The sequence below is a fragment of the Schistocerca piceifrons genome, chromosome 2, assembly GCF_021461385.2.
Source record: "Schistocerca piceifrons isolate TAMUIC-IGC-003096 chromosome 2, iqSchPice1.1, whole genome shotgun sequence".
Taxonomy (NCBI): domain Eukaryota; kingdom Metazoa; phylum Arthropoda; class Insecta; order Orthoptera; family Acrididae; genus Schistocerca; species Schistocerca piceifrons.
Window position 1 is genome coordinate 1,081,271,167 of NC_060139.1, and position 15,886 is coordinate 1,081,287,052.

At 43.3% G+C, this 15,886-nt stretch overlaps 1 protein-coding gene across 1 annotated transcript in view; it reads left to right on the plus strand.

Annotated features, from left to right (window-relative positions):
- The window catches only part of LOC124776138 (gustatory receptor for sugar taste 64e-like), a 156,276-nt gene that overhangs the window by 65,431 nt on the left and 74,959 nt on the right, over window positions 1–15,886 (plus strand). The window contains exon 6 of the mRNA XM_047250975.1: window positions 6,440–6,594. Coding sequence (XP_047106931.1) covers window positions 6,440–6,594 — 155 coding nt within the window. The remainder of the gene's footprint in view (window positions 1–6,439; window positions 6,595–15,886) is intronic.

The following is a 15,886-nucleotide window of genomic DNA, read 5'->3' on the forward strand; positions in this document are numbered from 1 at the left end:
GACGATTTTGAACAAACCAACATTTACGTTTTTATAAGGTTTGCCATGTAAGCAGGAGATCCCGGGTTCGAGTCCCCGTCGGGGCACACATTTTCAACATGTCCCCAATGAAGTACATCAACGCCTGTTTGCAGCTAGGGTGTCCATTTAATTATCATTTCGTTTCCCCATTTATTACATATATACCAGATGGAATTCTAGTAGGTACACTGGTAAGGTAAAGCACTATGACCACTGCCCACCGCGAAGTTGGATGTCGCCTGGTGGCGATGGAGGAAAGTGACACGGTAAGGAAAGAATGCAGGATGTAATAAAACTGTACAGCAGTGAGGACACATTCCTCACACGTAGACAAGACATTACGTCATATGAACATGGGTCTGGAAATGCTTTGTTTCAATGTTTCAATTCATTTTTCCAACTCATTAATCATGGGAAACACACAAGAACAGAACGTTAGGATCATGGGGAACATGCAATCTTGGTGACGTCTGGTTACATTGTGCACCGCTAGTGTTTTGTTTTACATATCCCTGTTGCCAGGCGATGTACGACATTGTTTGTTTCCAGGCGACATCAACTGTTCCATCGATCAGTACGACCGCTGCAAGCGCACGGGTTACTACGCAGAGTTAATCGCAAACGTGGCTGGTGCAATGGGAATATGCACAAATACGGACACGACAGATGCCCATTTGATGTGTAGATTGTCTGACAGTAATAGCACCCGCGCTCAACGTTTGTAGCTGGAGAGATTTCCAGGACGAATGTGGCGCGACGGACAAACTTCTGAAGCTATTGATAGTCGACTTACGGAATATGAGGCATTCAGGCATGATACTCGCGACCGAGGGAGGACTAGAAGGACGAGGAGACCGCAACGTGGGGTGGTAGTTCTTCATGCAGTTGACGACGACCGTAGTGCCTGCGCAAGACATGCAGCTGCAAGACTGAATGCTGATCACGTGACTGACTGGCGAGTGTTAACACGAGGACCAGCTGTGTTCATACCATCTACAGCGTGTGCAGGTTTTATCAGCAGCTGACTTCCCTGCATGCGTACTCTTCTGCGAATGGTTAATTCAACAAAATGCCAACCCTAATTTTAGTGCAACGGTGCTGTTCACAGATAAGGCGTCGTTTCAGCGAGATCAGACTGTAAATTTTCACAATCTGCATGAATGGGCAGACGTTAATCGTAACGCAGCTGTTGAAGCAAGTCATCAACAAAGATTTTCTGTCAATGTTTGGAGCGGCATTGTTGGCGACTATTTGGTAGGGCCTCACTTTCTTCCACCCAGGCTCAACGGAAAAAGTTATCATAATTTCACAGAGATTGTTCTACCTGATCTGTTAGCAGATTTGCCCTCAACTGCGCGACGAAACATGTACTTCATGCACGATGGAGCACCTCCTCATTTTAGTGTTAACGTCCGTCAGCTTCTGAATAACAGATTCGGTGACAAACGGATACGCAGAGATGGACTAATTGCCTGGCCTCCACGCTCCCCGTACTGAAACCCACTGGACATTTATTGTTGGGGCATGTGAAAGTCCTTGTGTGTGAAGCCTCAGTACAAGATGGTCACTCTATTCCCGTATTATGGAAGGCTGCGGAAGCTTGCACAACACTCCGTGGATGCATCATTGTATCGGAGATTAAGTACGACGGTGGGTTGATGCATGCACCAATGGTCACGGAGGGCATATTGAACATCTCCTGTGAAAAGAATTGCATGTGGTATGCTAGTGCGTTCAGTTCGTGAGTGCTTCCCATGATTAATCAATTGGAGAAAATGAGTTGTAACATGGAAACAAAGTGTTTGCAGACCCATGTTCATATAGCAAAATCTCTTCGTCTACCTGTGAGGAATGTGTCCTGCAATTTGAGCAATTCATTTTTGCTACACCCTGTATAAGTGGATCAAAGATGGATGGGAAATCATCCTAGCGACGAGACGAACCGCAAATGGGGAAATATACTGACATAAGTGACCCTGGCAAAGGTGATATTATTATCACCCAGACCCTGTGAACGAGTATCTCGAAAACGGAATAGCTGGTGGAATGTTCACGTGCTGCTGTACTGACCATCTGTGGAAAGTGGCAGAATGACAGTGAAACTACCACTGGCCGGTAGGTATTTGGACGTCCATGACGCTTCACAGAACGAGGGATTTGGATGCTTGTCTACCCTGTAAAGCAGGATAGGTGGCAACGTGTGGCATCTCTGCCGATAAAGCACAATACCGGTGCGCGTTTAAGATTCGGAGCACACCGTTCATCGTGCATTGTTGAACTTGGGGCTCTGCAGCAGACGACGTGTTCACATGCTGGCCCAACGACATCGTCAATTACGGATGTACTGGCCGCGGGATCGTTGAAATTGACTGCGGATCAATAGGAACGTGTCGCCTCGTCGGAAGAATCACGTTTTTGCTATATCAGGTCGATCGTCGTCTTCAGAAACGCGATTCGAAATTCACATCACACCAAAGACCAGGCTAGTAGGAGCAGGATTACGTTATGGGAGAGATTCTGTTGCGCTCGCATGCGGCCTGTGGTAGTAATCGAAGACACACTGACAGATAAGGGTCACAGGTTATTACGCACGTGGTCATAAGGCTTTGGCTCTTTATTATATTTAAAAACACATGAGAATCCGAATGCAATGTTGTTAAAAATCCAAAACGATCCGCGAAGGACTTTCAGACGTTTAAGATTTTAAAGAGATGAACATTTACATTTGTACTTCTATAGAAACTGTATACATTCCTAATCTCAAACTTCCGAAAGTTTTTGACCGAATGTTTTGAAATTTTGACAGAACGTTGCAGTTGATTGTGCATTTGTTTTTATATACCTACTTTTTAATATATGTAATGTACGATATTTTAAAAGTTTATTAATAGGGAAACGTTGTTACAAAATATCTCAAAAAACGTGTACACAGATATTAAAGAAATAGGCATCTAAAACCACGCCTGAGTAGGAATGCAACGTTGCGTCAAAATCTCAAAGCAATCGGAAAAGCTTTCGGAGATACACGATTATGAACAAATGAATATTTACATAATTTTTCATATAGATTATTGCTCGAGGGGACCACAAGTACAATAACAAAACAAAAATCGAACAATAAGTATGAGCCCATTTATCTTGGCATTGCTATCCCTAATTCTGAACTGGAGAGTAGTGCTTTATGTCTGTCTCTGTCATCCTTAACTATGAAGTTACACAGTGAAAAATAGGACTGTTGTAGTCAGTACGAACTTACTGTTGTTTTGTTTGCTTCCTTCCGAGTAGGTAATGAACGGATTACTGGTCCGCTGCGGCCACTACCTACGACCTCGGGGAACGCATTTTCACAAGAGTTCGTTGCTTTGGTGCCTCACTTTTGCTTTGGTGAATACTCGGTACTAAACGCAAAGCGGCTTGGAACCTTGCACCGAGCCGAGAAAAAGCAAATCATCCACATACTCAGAGGTCCCCACTCGCCGGCGATAGTGTGACTCTGGGGGCAACAGTTTGTAAACAGGCGTCACTACCCCCACCACTAGCACCGCGGTGGCTGCCCTGATAGGGATGGCAGCGCAGTGATGGAGGGGGTAACGGCCAACGTATACAGGAGGCAGATACAGGCACAGAAACAGTGATGAGGGACGACTAGAAAACGGCGACGAGTTTGTTTGGCGAAATGTCGACCGAATGAGGAGGCGCAGTGGTTTGCACGCAGGACACACAATCGCGAGGACGACATTTCATATCCCCGACTATCCATCCAGATTTAAGTTTCCCATGGTTTCCCTAAATCACTTAATGCAAATGATGGGATGGTTCGTTTGAAAATAGCGCAACAAATTTCCTACCCCATACTTTCCTAATCCGGGTTTGAGCTCCATCCGTAATCTTCCTTCCGAAATATTGTGGAGAACTTACGACGTGACCAAGCTGGACGGAGAAGAATTCTACAAGTCCACCTAATAAATCATTAGTTAAGTGTTCCGCACATAGTCCATTAACAGGAAATCACATAGATCTTAATACAACTGTGTCAAATAATTTCAGTAGTAACAATAGTGCACAAACATTTAACAATAAGTCGACTGTTTCTATTAGAGGCCAATCAGTGGTGACAAAGGCGTCCTAAGTATTCTGGAAACAGCTTAAATCTGAAATAGTAATTCATATGACTGAAAAACAACAAGTTGCCATGAATGCACACATACTGATTACCAAACAAATTGTGAATGTAAATGAAGAGTTTCACACAAATTATTTGGGGATAGAAAATTTTTAAACGTAAAAAGACATACACACTATACAAATTAAAATAACTAAACAAAACTGTTTTCAGCTGTAATGTAAATTCAAACTTCTCATCAGTTTTTCAAAATGAAAACCATGTTCTATTGAAATACGGTACATTGCAAATTTAAGTTGGAAAATACATTAACTTGCTCCCCACAATGTAATCATCTGGTACGGAAATGATCAGAGGTGCAGTTCTTTCTGCCAAGTAGAACGGCCAACAGCGCGTATTGGCGTTGTTCGTGTGTGGCGCTCTTACCAGGCCTGGGAGGATGCATAAGGGACGCGATCACTATAGGCTGTCGACTGAAGGAGACAGAGATGCTACTTTTTTGTGTGTGACAGCGATACCAGAATCTGATGGAGTTTGGAAGTGGCCTCATTGTGGGTCTCCATTTGGCCGGCTGATCGAATCCTGCAGTATCCATATCTGGGAGGCTTTCAGATGTGACAGTGGTCTAATGTTGGCCTGCATGGGAACATGACGGCAGGCACACTCGCCACCAAGGTTCTAGTTGACAACATCTGACCACCGCAAGGAAGAATCACCATATTTGTGCCACGAGTATAGTAGCTCTTTCATATCTGCGTCTGCCATTTGATAACGTAAAGGAGTCCTTACGATAACCTGTCTCATCCAGGGCCGTTGGTCAGAGACCAGCAGCAGTCAGACAGGGTAATTAGCATCCAATATGTTGATTGCTGTTAACACCACGACGTAAATGTCTGTGTTTTGAGTCTATTTGTGACAGAGAAGCGAGCACTGCTGATGAATGGCGTCGCATTGTATTCAGCGATGAACTGCGGCTCTACACCACCTCAGATGACCATCAGCGAGTACGGTGGCGACTTTGGGAGACGTCCCTTTATTTCTGTGTTTTGGAGAGGCTCAGCAGTGTTACTCCTGGTATCGTGGTGTCAGGAGCCATCGAGTATGACTTCAGGTCACAGCTGTTAGTGACTGAGGGAACTCCGCAGCCCCATGTTTCTTCATGGGCGCCCTGTGACCTCAAGTGTGATAGTATCATGGTACCATTTTTCAACAGGACCAATTTTGTCCATTAATGGCAACTGTATCTGTGAACAGGTTGCGTGATATTAAGATACTCCAGTTGTCAGCAAGATCTGCAGGTCTGTCTCTGATAGAATAGGGCCTATGTTCAGGACTAGCTGGGACATGAACTCCATTCCAGTGTGAGTATCCAGGATGTCAAGAACCAAAACAGTTGAGGCTTCCCCATTGCCTCAGGAGAGGATACGTTGGCTGTATGATACCCTCCTCAATCTAATTAGTGCATGCATCCAGACCAAAGGTAATGCAACGTCAAACAAGTGGGCTCCCGCTGCCAAGTTCTTTGCAAATTTGACACCATTTTGTAATCACTGAAATAACATCACATAACTTCTCAACCCGTAAACTTTCATTTCATTTCCTCCTCCTCTTCTGGGTGTTCCACTTTTTTTTAGGCAGTGTAGAAAGTAAATCAAGTTTAATAACATTCAGTGAGTGAATCAGTTTTCATTTCAACCTATGAATACTACAATGCTTCGAAACAGCAGCAACGGTTCCGCGCCATCTGATCCTGATCATAAATCGCTCCGTGTTAATATAATGGGGTGCAAGAAAGGAGACGGGTGCGAGATGCGTTCTGCGCAGAGAAGGACGAAGAATACTTTGCGGCGCCGCCAGTGCGCCCCCTATCTCTGCCAGGTGCCTCAATGCTCCAGCCGTTGCCTTCTCTGCCAATTGGTAACGCTGTGGTCGCGCCACCTCGGACCACTGTTTCCGCTGCTGAGTTCCCAGATTAATTCATGTGCTCGGAAAAGAAGCACTGTCGCTTCATAACGCAATATTTGTCGTGTTCGCTTCATGCCACCCATTATGAACGCTATAGAAGCTGAGTACCTACACTATACCTAAACTGATATGAAATTCAAATCTGAACGTCCCAGGCACGATCTGAAACGCACGCTGGAGACATACGCTGCAGAATGACGCTATTGGCCATAGCGTCACTTGGTACGCTACGCATCGCCCCGCCAACCTTCTTCTTCGCTGCACGCAGCTACCGTGCAGTACAGCAGTAGAATGAGGCAGTTTTAGTGATTGGTCGATGTCTCACTGCAGGTGGTGGGCGAGCGCGAGTGGCGGCAACTGCGGCTGGACTACAACAGCCTGTCGCAGCTCACCAAGACGGTCGACAGGCACGTCAACAAGATCGTGCTGCTCTCCTTCGCCACCAACCTCTACTTCGTCTGCCTCCAGTTCCTCCACAGCATGAAGTAAGTTTACAGCGATCGGCTGGCCGAACTGCTAGTACCAAATCCATATGTGTAAACTGTAACACAGCAATACGAATATTACTCAACAAAGCGAACCGTAAGCCCAGCCCTAGCGGGCCACGTGATCACCTACAGCGCCTACAGTCTCGTTCCAGTTCAAAGCAGTGTATGTTGTCACCCCATATAAAAAGTATCAAAAATTAGCAAGGAAAATCCCTCTGTGGTTAACTTTACTAAATGTTCTGACGACTAGCTTTTTGCCCACGGCTTCGCCCACATAAGCATCTCACATACAGGCTGATTCAGCCGCCCCTACCGATGTTTTTTTATGCAACCCACAATGTTTAGCTAGACTTCATAAACCATGTGCGAGATTTTTATATTCTGTTCCTCGCTATGCGCGAACTATTAGTAGTGCAGAAAGAAAACGAACCGGACGTTCTTTCAGACAATTTAATGTGGTTAAATTTTGTACTAGGATACGTTTCCGCTGGAGACTACGATGTTCGAATTAGTCAAGGAAACATACAAAAGTGACCTTCAGAACCTCTTCCTTTCCTCAAGTGCCAGGATTTGTAGGACGTTGTTCATGACACTCTTACCACTATCCAAAAATTTCTGACTACATGAACTATTCGACCTTTTTTGGTCTCTGTTAGTTGGGCTATTACGTCACCAGTACAATGTGCTACTTCGTTAACATTATTAACTTAAATGTGCCCCTGAAGGTAATGAAGGAAAAACAACTTTTATAAACTTTCCACTAAAACTAATTACGTTGATAATTCGATACAGACTTAACGCTTACTCGGACAGTAGAATCGTAATCGGATGGCCTGACGAATACAACGATATAATTGTTTTTTTTATGCTCTTAAAATTCACAAAATTGTTAGCTAAAATTTACACAGACGTCAAGTTTACAATTTGTAAGTGCTCGGCTAAGGTGGTGGCGTAATAGCAACAGTCAATGAAGACCAAAGCAGGTCGAATGTGGGAAATAATCCGCGCAGTGGTAAATATTCATACAGTGGCAGGAGGGAGTACTATGAACAACTTTCTAGAAATCCTAACCGGTGAGGGCTGCGTGGGGTGCGTCTGAAGATCACTTTTGTACGTTTTCCTCGAATACCTCGAAAACGGTGACCCCCAGCGGAAACGCATCCCAGTACAAAATATAACTACATTAAATTTCCAACAAAAAGGTCGTGTTTTTTTCTATAGGAGCGGGAGAATATGAAAATCTCGCGTTTGGTGTATGAATGTCAGCTATAACTTACGAGTTGTATATATTTGTGCACATATTTTATATACATCCGCAGCGAATTACGCCTTGTACTTTCCTGTGGATTCAGAGGAAACTCGTAGTTCAGTCTGAGTAAGAGATGTAATAAACAGTCATGAACAGAAGCTCAGCTTTCTAAGTATAAAAAGGAACTTATATTTTTTATATTTGTGTTAGGGTACGTACTACGCCATTTCGTCACGTCACTAACATTACTCATTTTTTCTTTGTTTATTTTAGAGTCTAGGTTTAAATGAAGAGTCGAGGATGTTTGAAAGCTACGTTTATAAAACAAATGATCTCGCTGTGTACGTGAAACTTTTTTGAAGGTGTTGTGGCGTAACAAGACAGCTACGCCACACTGAAGTAGCCGAAAGGCACGCGTAATCTCACATAGGCTAGATAGAGGTCTGAAACAGGATACGTAATGAATGGTAGCAAGAAAAGTACGTAGCTGCTTTAATACTTAACTTTTAATCCTTCATGTGAATACAGCATTCCTTGATGATACAAGTGAGACTCTATCTTAAAATGGTTAATGGCGCCTTGCTAGGTCGTAGCCATTGACTTAGCTGAAGGCTATTCTAACTGTCTCTCGGCAAATGAGAGAAAGGCTTCGTCAGTGTAGTCGCTAGCAAAGTCGTCGTACAACTGGGGCGAGTGCTCGTCCGTATCTCGAGACCTGCCTTGTGGTGGCGCTCGGTCTCCGATCACACAGTGGCGACACGCGGGTTCGACATGTACTAAATGGACCGCGGCCGATTTAAGCTACCACCTAGCAAGTGTGGTGTCTGGCGGTGACACCACAGAAGGTCACAGAAGGTACAGTACTACATCATGCATTGCTCCTGCTTCAGAGTAACATCTTTGATCTACCGTCAGTTATTTATCTCCCGTGAAGTACATTTGTAAAAACGTGGAATTTTCATACGGTAATAGGGCAAGAGAAGCCGCCAAGTGGTAAATTTGGCACTGAACCTTCGGTGTTGTTGCAGTCTGGCTGCGGGCGCCACTCGGAATACTCGCAAACTGCAATTCAAACTAATATTCTGGTATTTGTCACCTAGACGGCTAGCAATGGAATATTAGGGAAGCCAAATTTGGCCGCCATACATTTGTGCAGCAACAGTCTCAATAGAAAGACAGAAAAATAATGCAAATGAATATACCTCTTGTCTTGCACTCGAGTAATATGTGTCGCTTAACTGGACTCTTATTCCATTTACCAATGTAAGTAGATCTATGTCACGAATAACATTTGATAATATTCTGAGACCATATACTGCGATTTCACACTTTTGGTTCAGCTCCAGGCCAGAAGATTTTATAGGTCACAATCGAGTTAAAAATCGAGTTTCCATTAGCTGCTGTTTGTAAGACTGACATTATTCTCTTGTTTGCTGACTTATTGCGAATAATTCCGTACTGGAAAATAAAAGATAAAAGCCTCTGGAGATATAGAAATACAACTAGTTGACCCGTGCAAATAATTCGCACTCTATTCTGGTCAGTCACGAATGTTAGTGGGATGAAATGGGTTCTGGTGCACTTCTGAAATCCAATTGGTATACTAATTAATGAAATTTATCAATTATCCACCTCTCCCCCTCCCCTCCCCTTGACACTAGAACGGCGGAAGGAGTCAAAATGACCCCTGTCATAGGTTTTCCGTTCATTGTCATATCGAATTTATTTACTTCGTTAATGAAATTATATGACTTTTTCTAATTTTTTCTCCTCTTTCTGAAGATGTTTTAGTATTTACAAAATATTTTAATTTTCTTCGCCATTTCATTCAGTATACCTATAACGGAGGAAGGTGTCCATTTTACCACACTGTAATTTCTCTTCTGAATAAAAGTAAATTAGCCAACAATGCAGTGGCAACAGTGAGCAGTAACGCAGAGCAGTTGCTCCTCATTGTTGCTACTTGGCACGCGTACATTCCAGTCCTGTTGTGTCACTCAGGCAGTCTTTGTTCGTGAAACACGCTTTCGAATATGTATCGTCAGCGTGGACATTCTGATGAAGAACTGTTACATCTCTTAGAGAATTCCTCCATTGACTCGGAAACTGACTTCACTGATGAAGATGATTATGTGTAAGTAGGCTGTTTAGGTTCTTATATTGGTAACGCCACCGCCACGTAGCGCTCTGTATGAAAATCACTGGCTGTGCTGTGTGCAGTCTGTGGCTGGGTGGCATTGTTGGAATTTGCTATTGTAGTGTTGGGCAGTTGGGTGTTAACACCGCGTAACGTTGCGCAGTTGGAGGTGAGCCGCCAGCAGTGGTGGATGTGGGGAGTGAGATGGCGGAGTTTTGAAAGCGGATGATCTGGACGTGTGTCCATGAGAGAGAGTACATTTGTAAGACTGGATGTCATGAACTGATACATATATATATATATATATATAAAATGACTTTTGAACACTATTAAGGTAAATACATTGTTTGTTCTTTATCAAAATCTTTCATTTGCTAACTACGCCTATCAGTAGTTAGTTCCTTCAGTAGTTAGAATCTTTTATTTAGCTGGCAGTAGTGGCGCTCGCTGTATTGCAGTAGTTCGAGTAACGAAGTTTTTTGTGAGGTAAGTGATTTGTGAAACGTATAGGTTAATGTTAGTCAGGGCCATTCTTTTGTAGGGATTTTTGAAAGTGCGTTGCGCTAAAAATATTGTGTGTCGGTTTAGTGTTGGTCAGAATAAGTAAAGAGCGAAATGTCTGAGTACGTTCAGTTCTGCCCAGCTGTTTGAAAATCAAATAACGTAAGGGGTTTTCCAGCACTGTAATTTATTAATTTTTGTAAGGGGACGTTACATATGTACCTGACACAAGATGAAGACATTGTGAACGAGGGGCGATTAGTGAAAGAGGATTCAGATGCTGATAGGCGTCAATCATCACCTCTTTCACCACAGCAGGTACAGTTGGAAGCGTCTAATAAGGTGATGGCAAGGGATGGAACAGTGTGGGAGATTGGAAATCATTCATCTTCTGGAAGGCGGTCAGCTGTGAATGTTCTGAAGGAGAGAGGTGGCCCCACACTTTATGTTTGCCAACGACTAGACAGCTCTGTCACCAGTGCCTCCCGTCTTATTTTTCATGAAGCAATGCTATGTCTCATGAAGAAAGACACAAAATCATATGTTTGAAAAGTACTAAAAAACAATGACTGGACTGTGTCACTTGAGGAACTGGAGAAACTGATAGCCATCATGTATATTTGGGGTGTAGTGTGCACAAAAGATATGTCTACAGATGATCTCTGGTCGCACTCATGGGCGCCGGCTTTTATAAAGGACATCGTGCCAAGGGGCAGATTTCAGAAGCTTCTCAGATTTCTCTGTTTTGATGAAAAATCAACCTGGATGAACACTTGGCAGACAACAAATTCATTCTTGTACCCGAAATTTGGGGATGGTTAATTGAAAACAGTATTCGCACTTACCACCCTGGAGAAAATATAACCATTGATGAACAACTGTTACCAAGCAAAGCAAAATGCAGGTTTACTCAATTCATGTCCAACAAACCAGACAAATATGGTCTCAAATTCTGGTTGGCTGTTGATGTAAAGACAAAGTATATATGTAATGCTTTTCCATACTTCGGCATAGAGGACACGCATATAAAGAAACAACCACTTGGAGAGTACATCGTTCTGCATCTCAAGGAGCCATTTGTAAATCAAGGAAGAAATGTGACTACAGATGACTTCGTTACATCTCTTCAACTTGCTAAAAAACTCAAAGAAAAGAAAACTTCATTAGTTGGTACAATGAACAACATCCGGCGTGAACTCTCCAATGAATTATGGAAGCCGAATGCTGAAATACACTCCACCACAATACTACACAATAGTGGCAACACAGACAGCACCTTCACTGTACACCAAGGAAAGAAGAATAAAAATGTCATTCTTCAGAGTACGTTGCATGCTGAAGTAGCAATAAGCAAGGACAGAAAAAAAACTGAAACCGTAACGTTCTATAATGCAACAAAGTATGGGGTGGCCATGGTTGATCAAATGACCTGTAAATATACTACAAATATTGCATGTAGGAGATGGCCACTGCATGTCTTCTACAACATACTACACATGGCGGCAATAAATGCTTGGGTCATCTATAACATACTAATGAACAAGAAAATGGAAAGAAGAAGTTCATACTTCAACTGGCAAATGAACTCAAGCGATTGAAAGAGAAAGAACATCAGACAAAGGAAGGGGATATGGGACTGAAATCATCTAGAAAAAGGAGGAAGTGCCAAATCAACCTCTGCAAAGGCAACAAGACCAGCGAAAACTGTGTAAAGTGTCACAATGCTATGTGCAGAAAATGTGTGCATAAAACAGAAATCACCTGTGCTAGGCGCATCTAGCATCTTCAAATCACTTGAGCGAAAAGTAATACAGAGTTGTTTGTAAAACATATGTTAGAGTAAAATGGACCAAATTTACTAAGTGTGTCTAGAAGGTTGTATGAATATTCATAAAGGAAAATCTATAGTTAAGAAACTTGTTAGCAGTAGCAACAATAAACTTGTATGATTCATTGTTGTTCAAATAAATTAGTAATTATTATTTATAATTGTAAATAATTGTTGTGATTACTACAAATAAAGTATGGATTAACAAACACTAAAAAAAGGACATGTTTAAGTCAAACATTAAAATATTTTATGTGGAGTCAAAATTACCCCTTTCTGCCGTTTTAGGAATGTCAGAAACTCCCCTGTTCTAGTGGTAAAATATTGTTCTGCTAAGAGGTTGATTTATGACTTTCTGGGGATAAACTATCGATCTGAGAAACCCTCCATCCCTCCCCCTCCCTCTCCTCCTCCTCTTCACCACTTTGGGAAATGGGATACATTTTCTTATCACTCCTTCTCAGTTAACTTCTAACTTCTTTTGCCCTCCCAGAAAATCCCCCAGTCCTCTCCTCTCTTCCCTTCCCCGACTTCCTCCCCACCGCACCTGGAAATTGGTAGGAAAAAGACTCAGTCAGTGGTGAGACGCTGGTGATGAAGGATCTCGTGACACCAAATTGCTGTCAGTGTCAATGGACATAATAACCTCCAGTATCCCTCCCTCACCACCTTTCCCCCTCTCCTCCCTGAAACCCTGCACCAATTATTATATAAAAAAACTGGTTGGTTATAGTTGAATTACGGTACCTCCATTCTCATGATATCACCTCACATCCTATTGGTGGATACTGGTGCAGTTAGGTCAATATCCTCACCGCATCAATCTCGCAACCCACATCAGTCACACAACCCATTGATTGTTTGGAAATGCTGCACTTTTGATTGACTGCTACAGCTCATTTGGATATTTCGTGGGAATAATCATAAGATTGATTGACCATGCTGAACATTGCAATTTGAAGGGAAAAAGCTCACGTAAAACACTCACTGCTACCAATACCTGGGGAAGAAAAAAACACCTTCCAATCATGCCACCCACTGGCTGAAAGGGTGCTGGGAACTGCACTGGCTGGAACATCAGGTCTTTGCACGTGCTCTGGTCGGCAGAGGCCCACACATGCACTGACCATGCTGGCAGTTGCATGTTCATCTCCCATAAGTTCTTTGCACCACAACCACTGGCTGTGTGAGGTCTGAATGCGGCATTCCTCCTGTACCGGTCTGTGGGTGTTACCCTACAGCATCTGACACACCCTACAAATTTCTCTCTGACACACTGACGATTATCGTACATCCATGGTGCTTCACACGCAAACAACACACACACTCACACACACAAACAGATCATTGTTCAATACACGCTACCACAACTGTTGGTAAATGTCTCACTGCGAAATTGCTGCTAAAAACCATCAATCATAAACAGTGGGTCATAATGCGACACACACACACAAGAACACGGGAATTGCACACACGTTTTGCAAATCAAGTAATTAAATTTCGAAATAAAAACACTTACCAAAGTGCTAAATATATCAGGGGTTCTCTGCACTACATTTGAAAACACCAGCACTTTCCTCCACGCATTGTATGCAACACATGCGATCATAATGGCACCCCCACGCATACTGAATAGTAGTTCACAAAACAGCCACCCAGAGGGCACCACCGCTGGGACAGTCGAATGACTGCGGAGAAGTCCGCGTGCTTTGATACTGATACCTGCAAAATTCCCATTGAAACCATGCCCACTCTCTCTCAAGTTCTTACATCCCGTTGTAAGACATGCACCTCACCCTATGTGTTGGGCAGCTGGAGAGGAAGGTACTATATTTATTTTTGGCGGAAGATGTCTTAAGTTGGCGAGAGGTTGGTGTTGGACAGAGAATGGCTCTGAGCACTATGGGACTTAACATCTGTGGTCATCAGTCCCCTAGAACTTAGAACTACTCAAATCTAACTAACCTAAGGACATCACACACATCCATGCCCGACGCAGGATTCGAACCTGCGACCGTAGCAGTCGCGCGGTTCCGGACTGAGCGCCTAGAACCGCTAGACCACCGCGGCCGGCTTGGACAGAGAGGAGTTTAATAAGTCAGCAGAGAATTGCATCACAAGAAATGGAAGGAGGTCTAATGGATGAATATTTTTCAGCAATTAATTGTCGTGCACTGCACAATTCATAGAGACTACTGCCTATAGCTGATAGCACACAAAGAGATCCAGCCACTGGCAGTAATATACTGTTTCTGGTCTGCAGAAATAAATCACAATGAGCAAAAGACTCAAGTACAAGACGCTTCTTGCAAGCTGTTAAACGTATTTCTCAGAAAGCTTGACCCTCTTGGAAAAAGAAAGAAATACTTGACTATTCGTCACACATCAAAGAACTGAACAGTCAACAGTGGCGTGCTTTCAAACGTTCTGCATGTGCCAACACTGTACGAAAATGGTCCTTGACTACGCAAAATCAGTCTCATGTAGGAAAAACATTGAAATAATATGTCCTGCGTAAATGAGATTCACACATACCTTTATACCAGTCAACTCACAGTGCGCCAGTGGAGAGCAGTGTCTGCACTCGCTTGCCTTCTCCGTTGTGTGCGGTTGTAGCCCGCCATCATCCGCGTTTATTGTAATTCTTTAATTCTTCAGCTAAACTGTCCAAAGGTTGACTGGCACAGGTTTCAGAGGCTCCACTGTACCGAATTAAAGGTGTGTGTGTGTGTGTGTGTGTGTGTGTGTGTGTGTGTGTGTGTGTATACTGTGGAGGGATGAGGTGCTCCACTCGCCTCACAGAATTTCGTCTTTATCTCTGTTATTTAGGAACATCCGTCTAAGTAAAAATACATTGTTGACAATTCTCTAGACAAATCGATGGGTGCTTGAAACCTGCACCAGAAGGAATATGCACACACAACCATTGACGGATGTTGGAGCTGAAAGAGAGGCATTGCTCCTGTAAGGCGGTGGAGGAACTTTACACAGGTCCTCGTGAAGTAATATACTGCGAGTGTTCCTGAAGTGTTGTCGTTCTTAACAGATCAGCTGCTGTAATGTCAGCTCATTTATTTAAAAAAAGTGACTGAATGTACACGAACACTCATTTGCTGCATGAAGTATTACCGTCATGTATGTAAGTAGTCAAATAGCACAAAGAAATACGTTACTCGATTTAAATAAGTGTAAACTTACTCGCCAGGTGTAAGTCTTGCCCTTGCTACAGGGGATATTGTACCGACCACACCTTAGGTTGTTAAAATGTGTAGTCTTTTGCTTTTAAAATGAATAGTGTGACTGCAACACTACATATTTCAGACTTAGTACTGAAACTGATATACACTCCTGGAAATGGAAAAAAGAACACATTGACACCGGTGTGTCAGACCCACCATACTTGCTCCGGACACTGCGAGAGGGCTGTACAAGCAATGATCACACGCACGGCACAGCGGACACACCAGGAACCGCGGTGTTGGCCGTCGAATGGCGCTAGCTGCGCAGCATTTGTGCACCGCCGCCGTCAGTGTCAGCCAGTTTGCCGTGGCATACGGAACTCCAACGCAGTCTT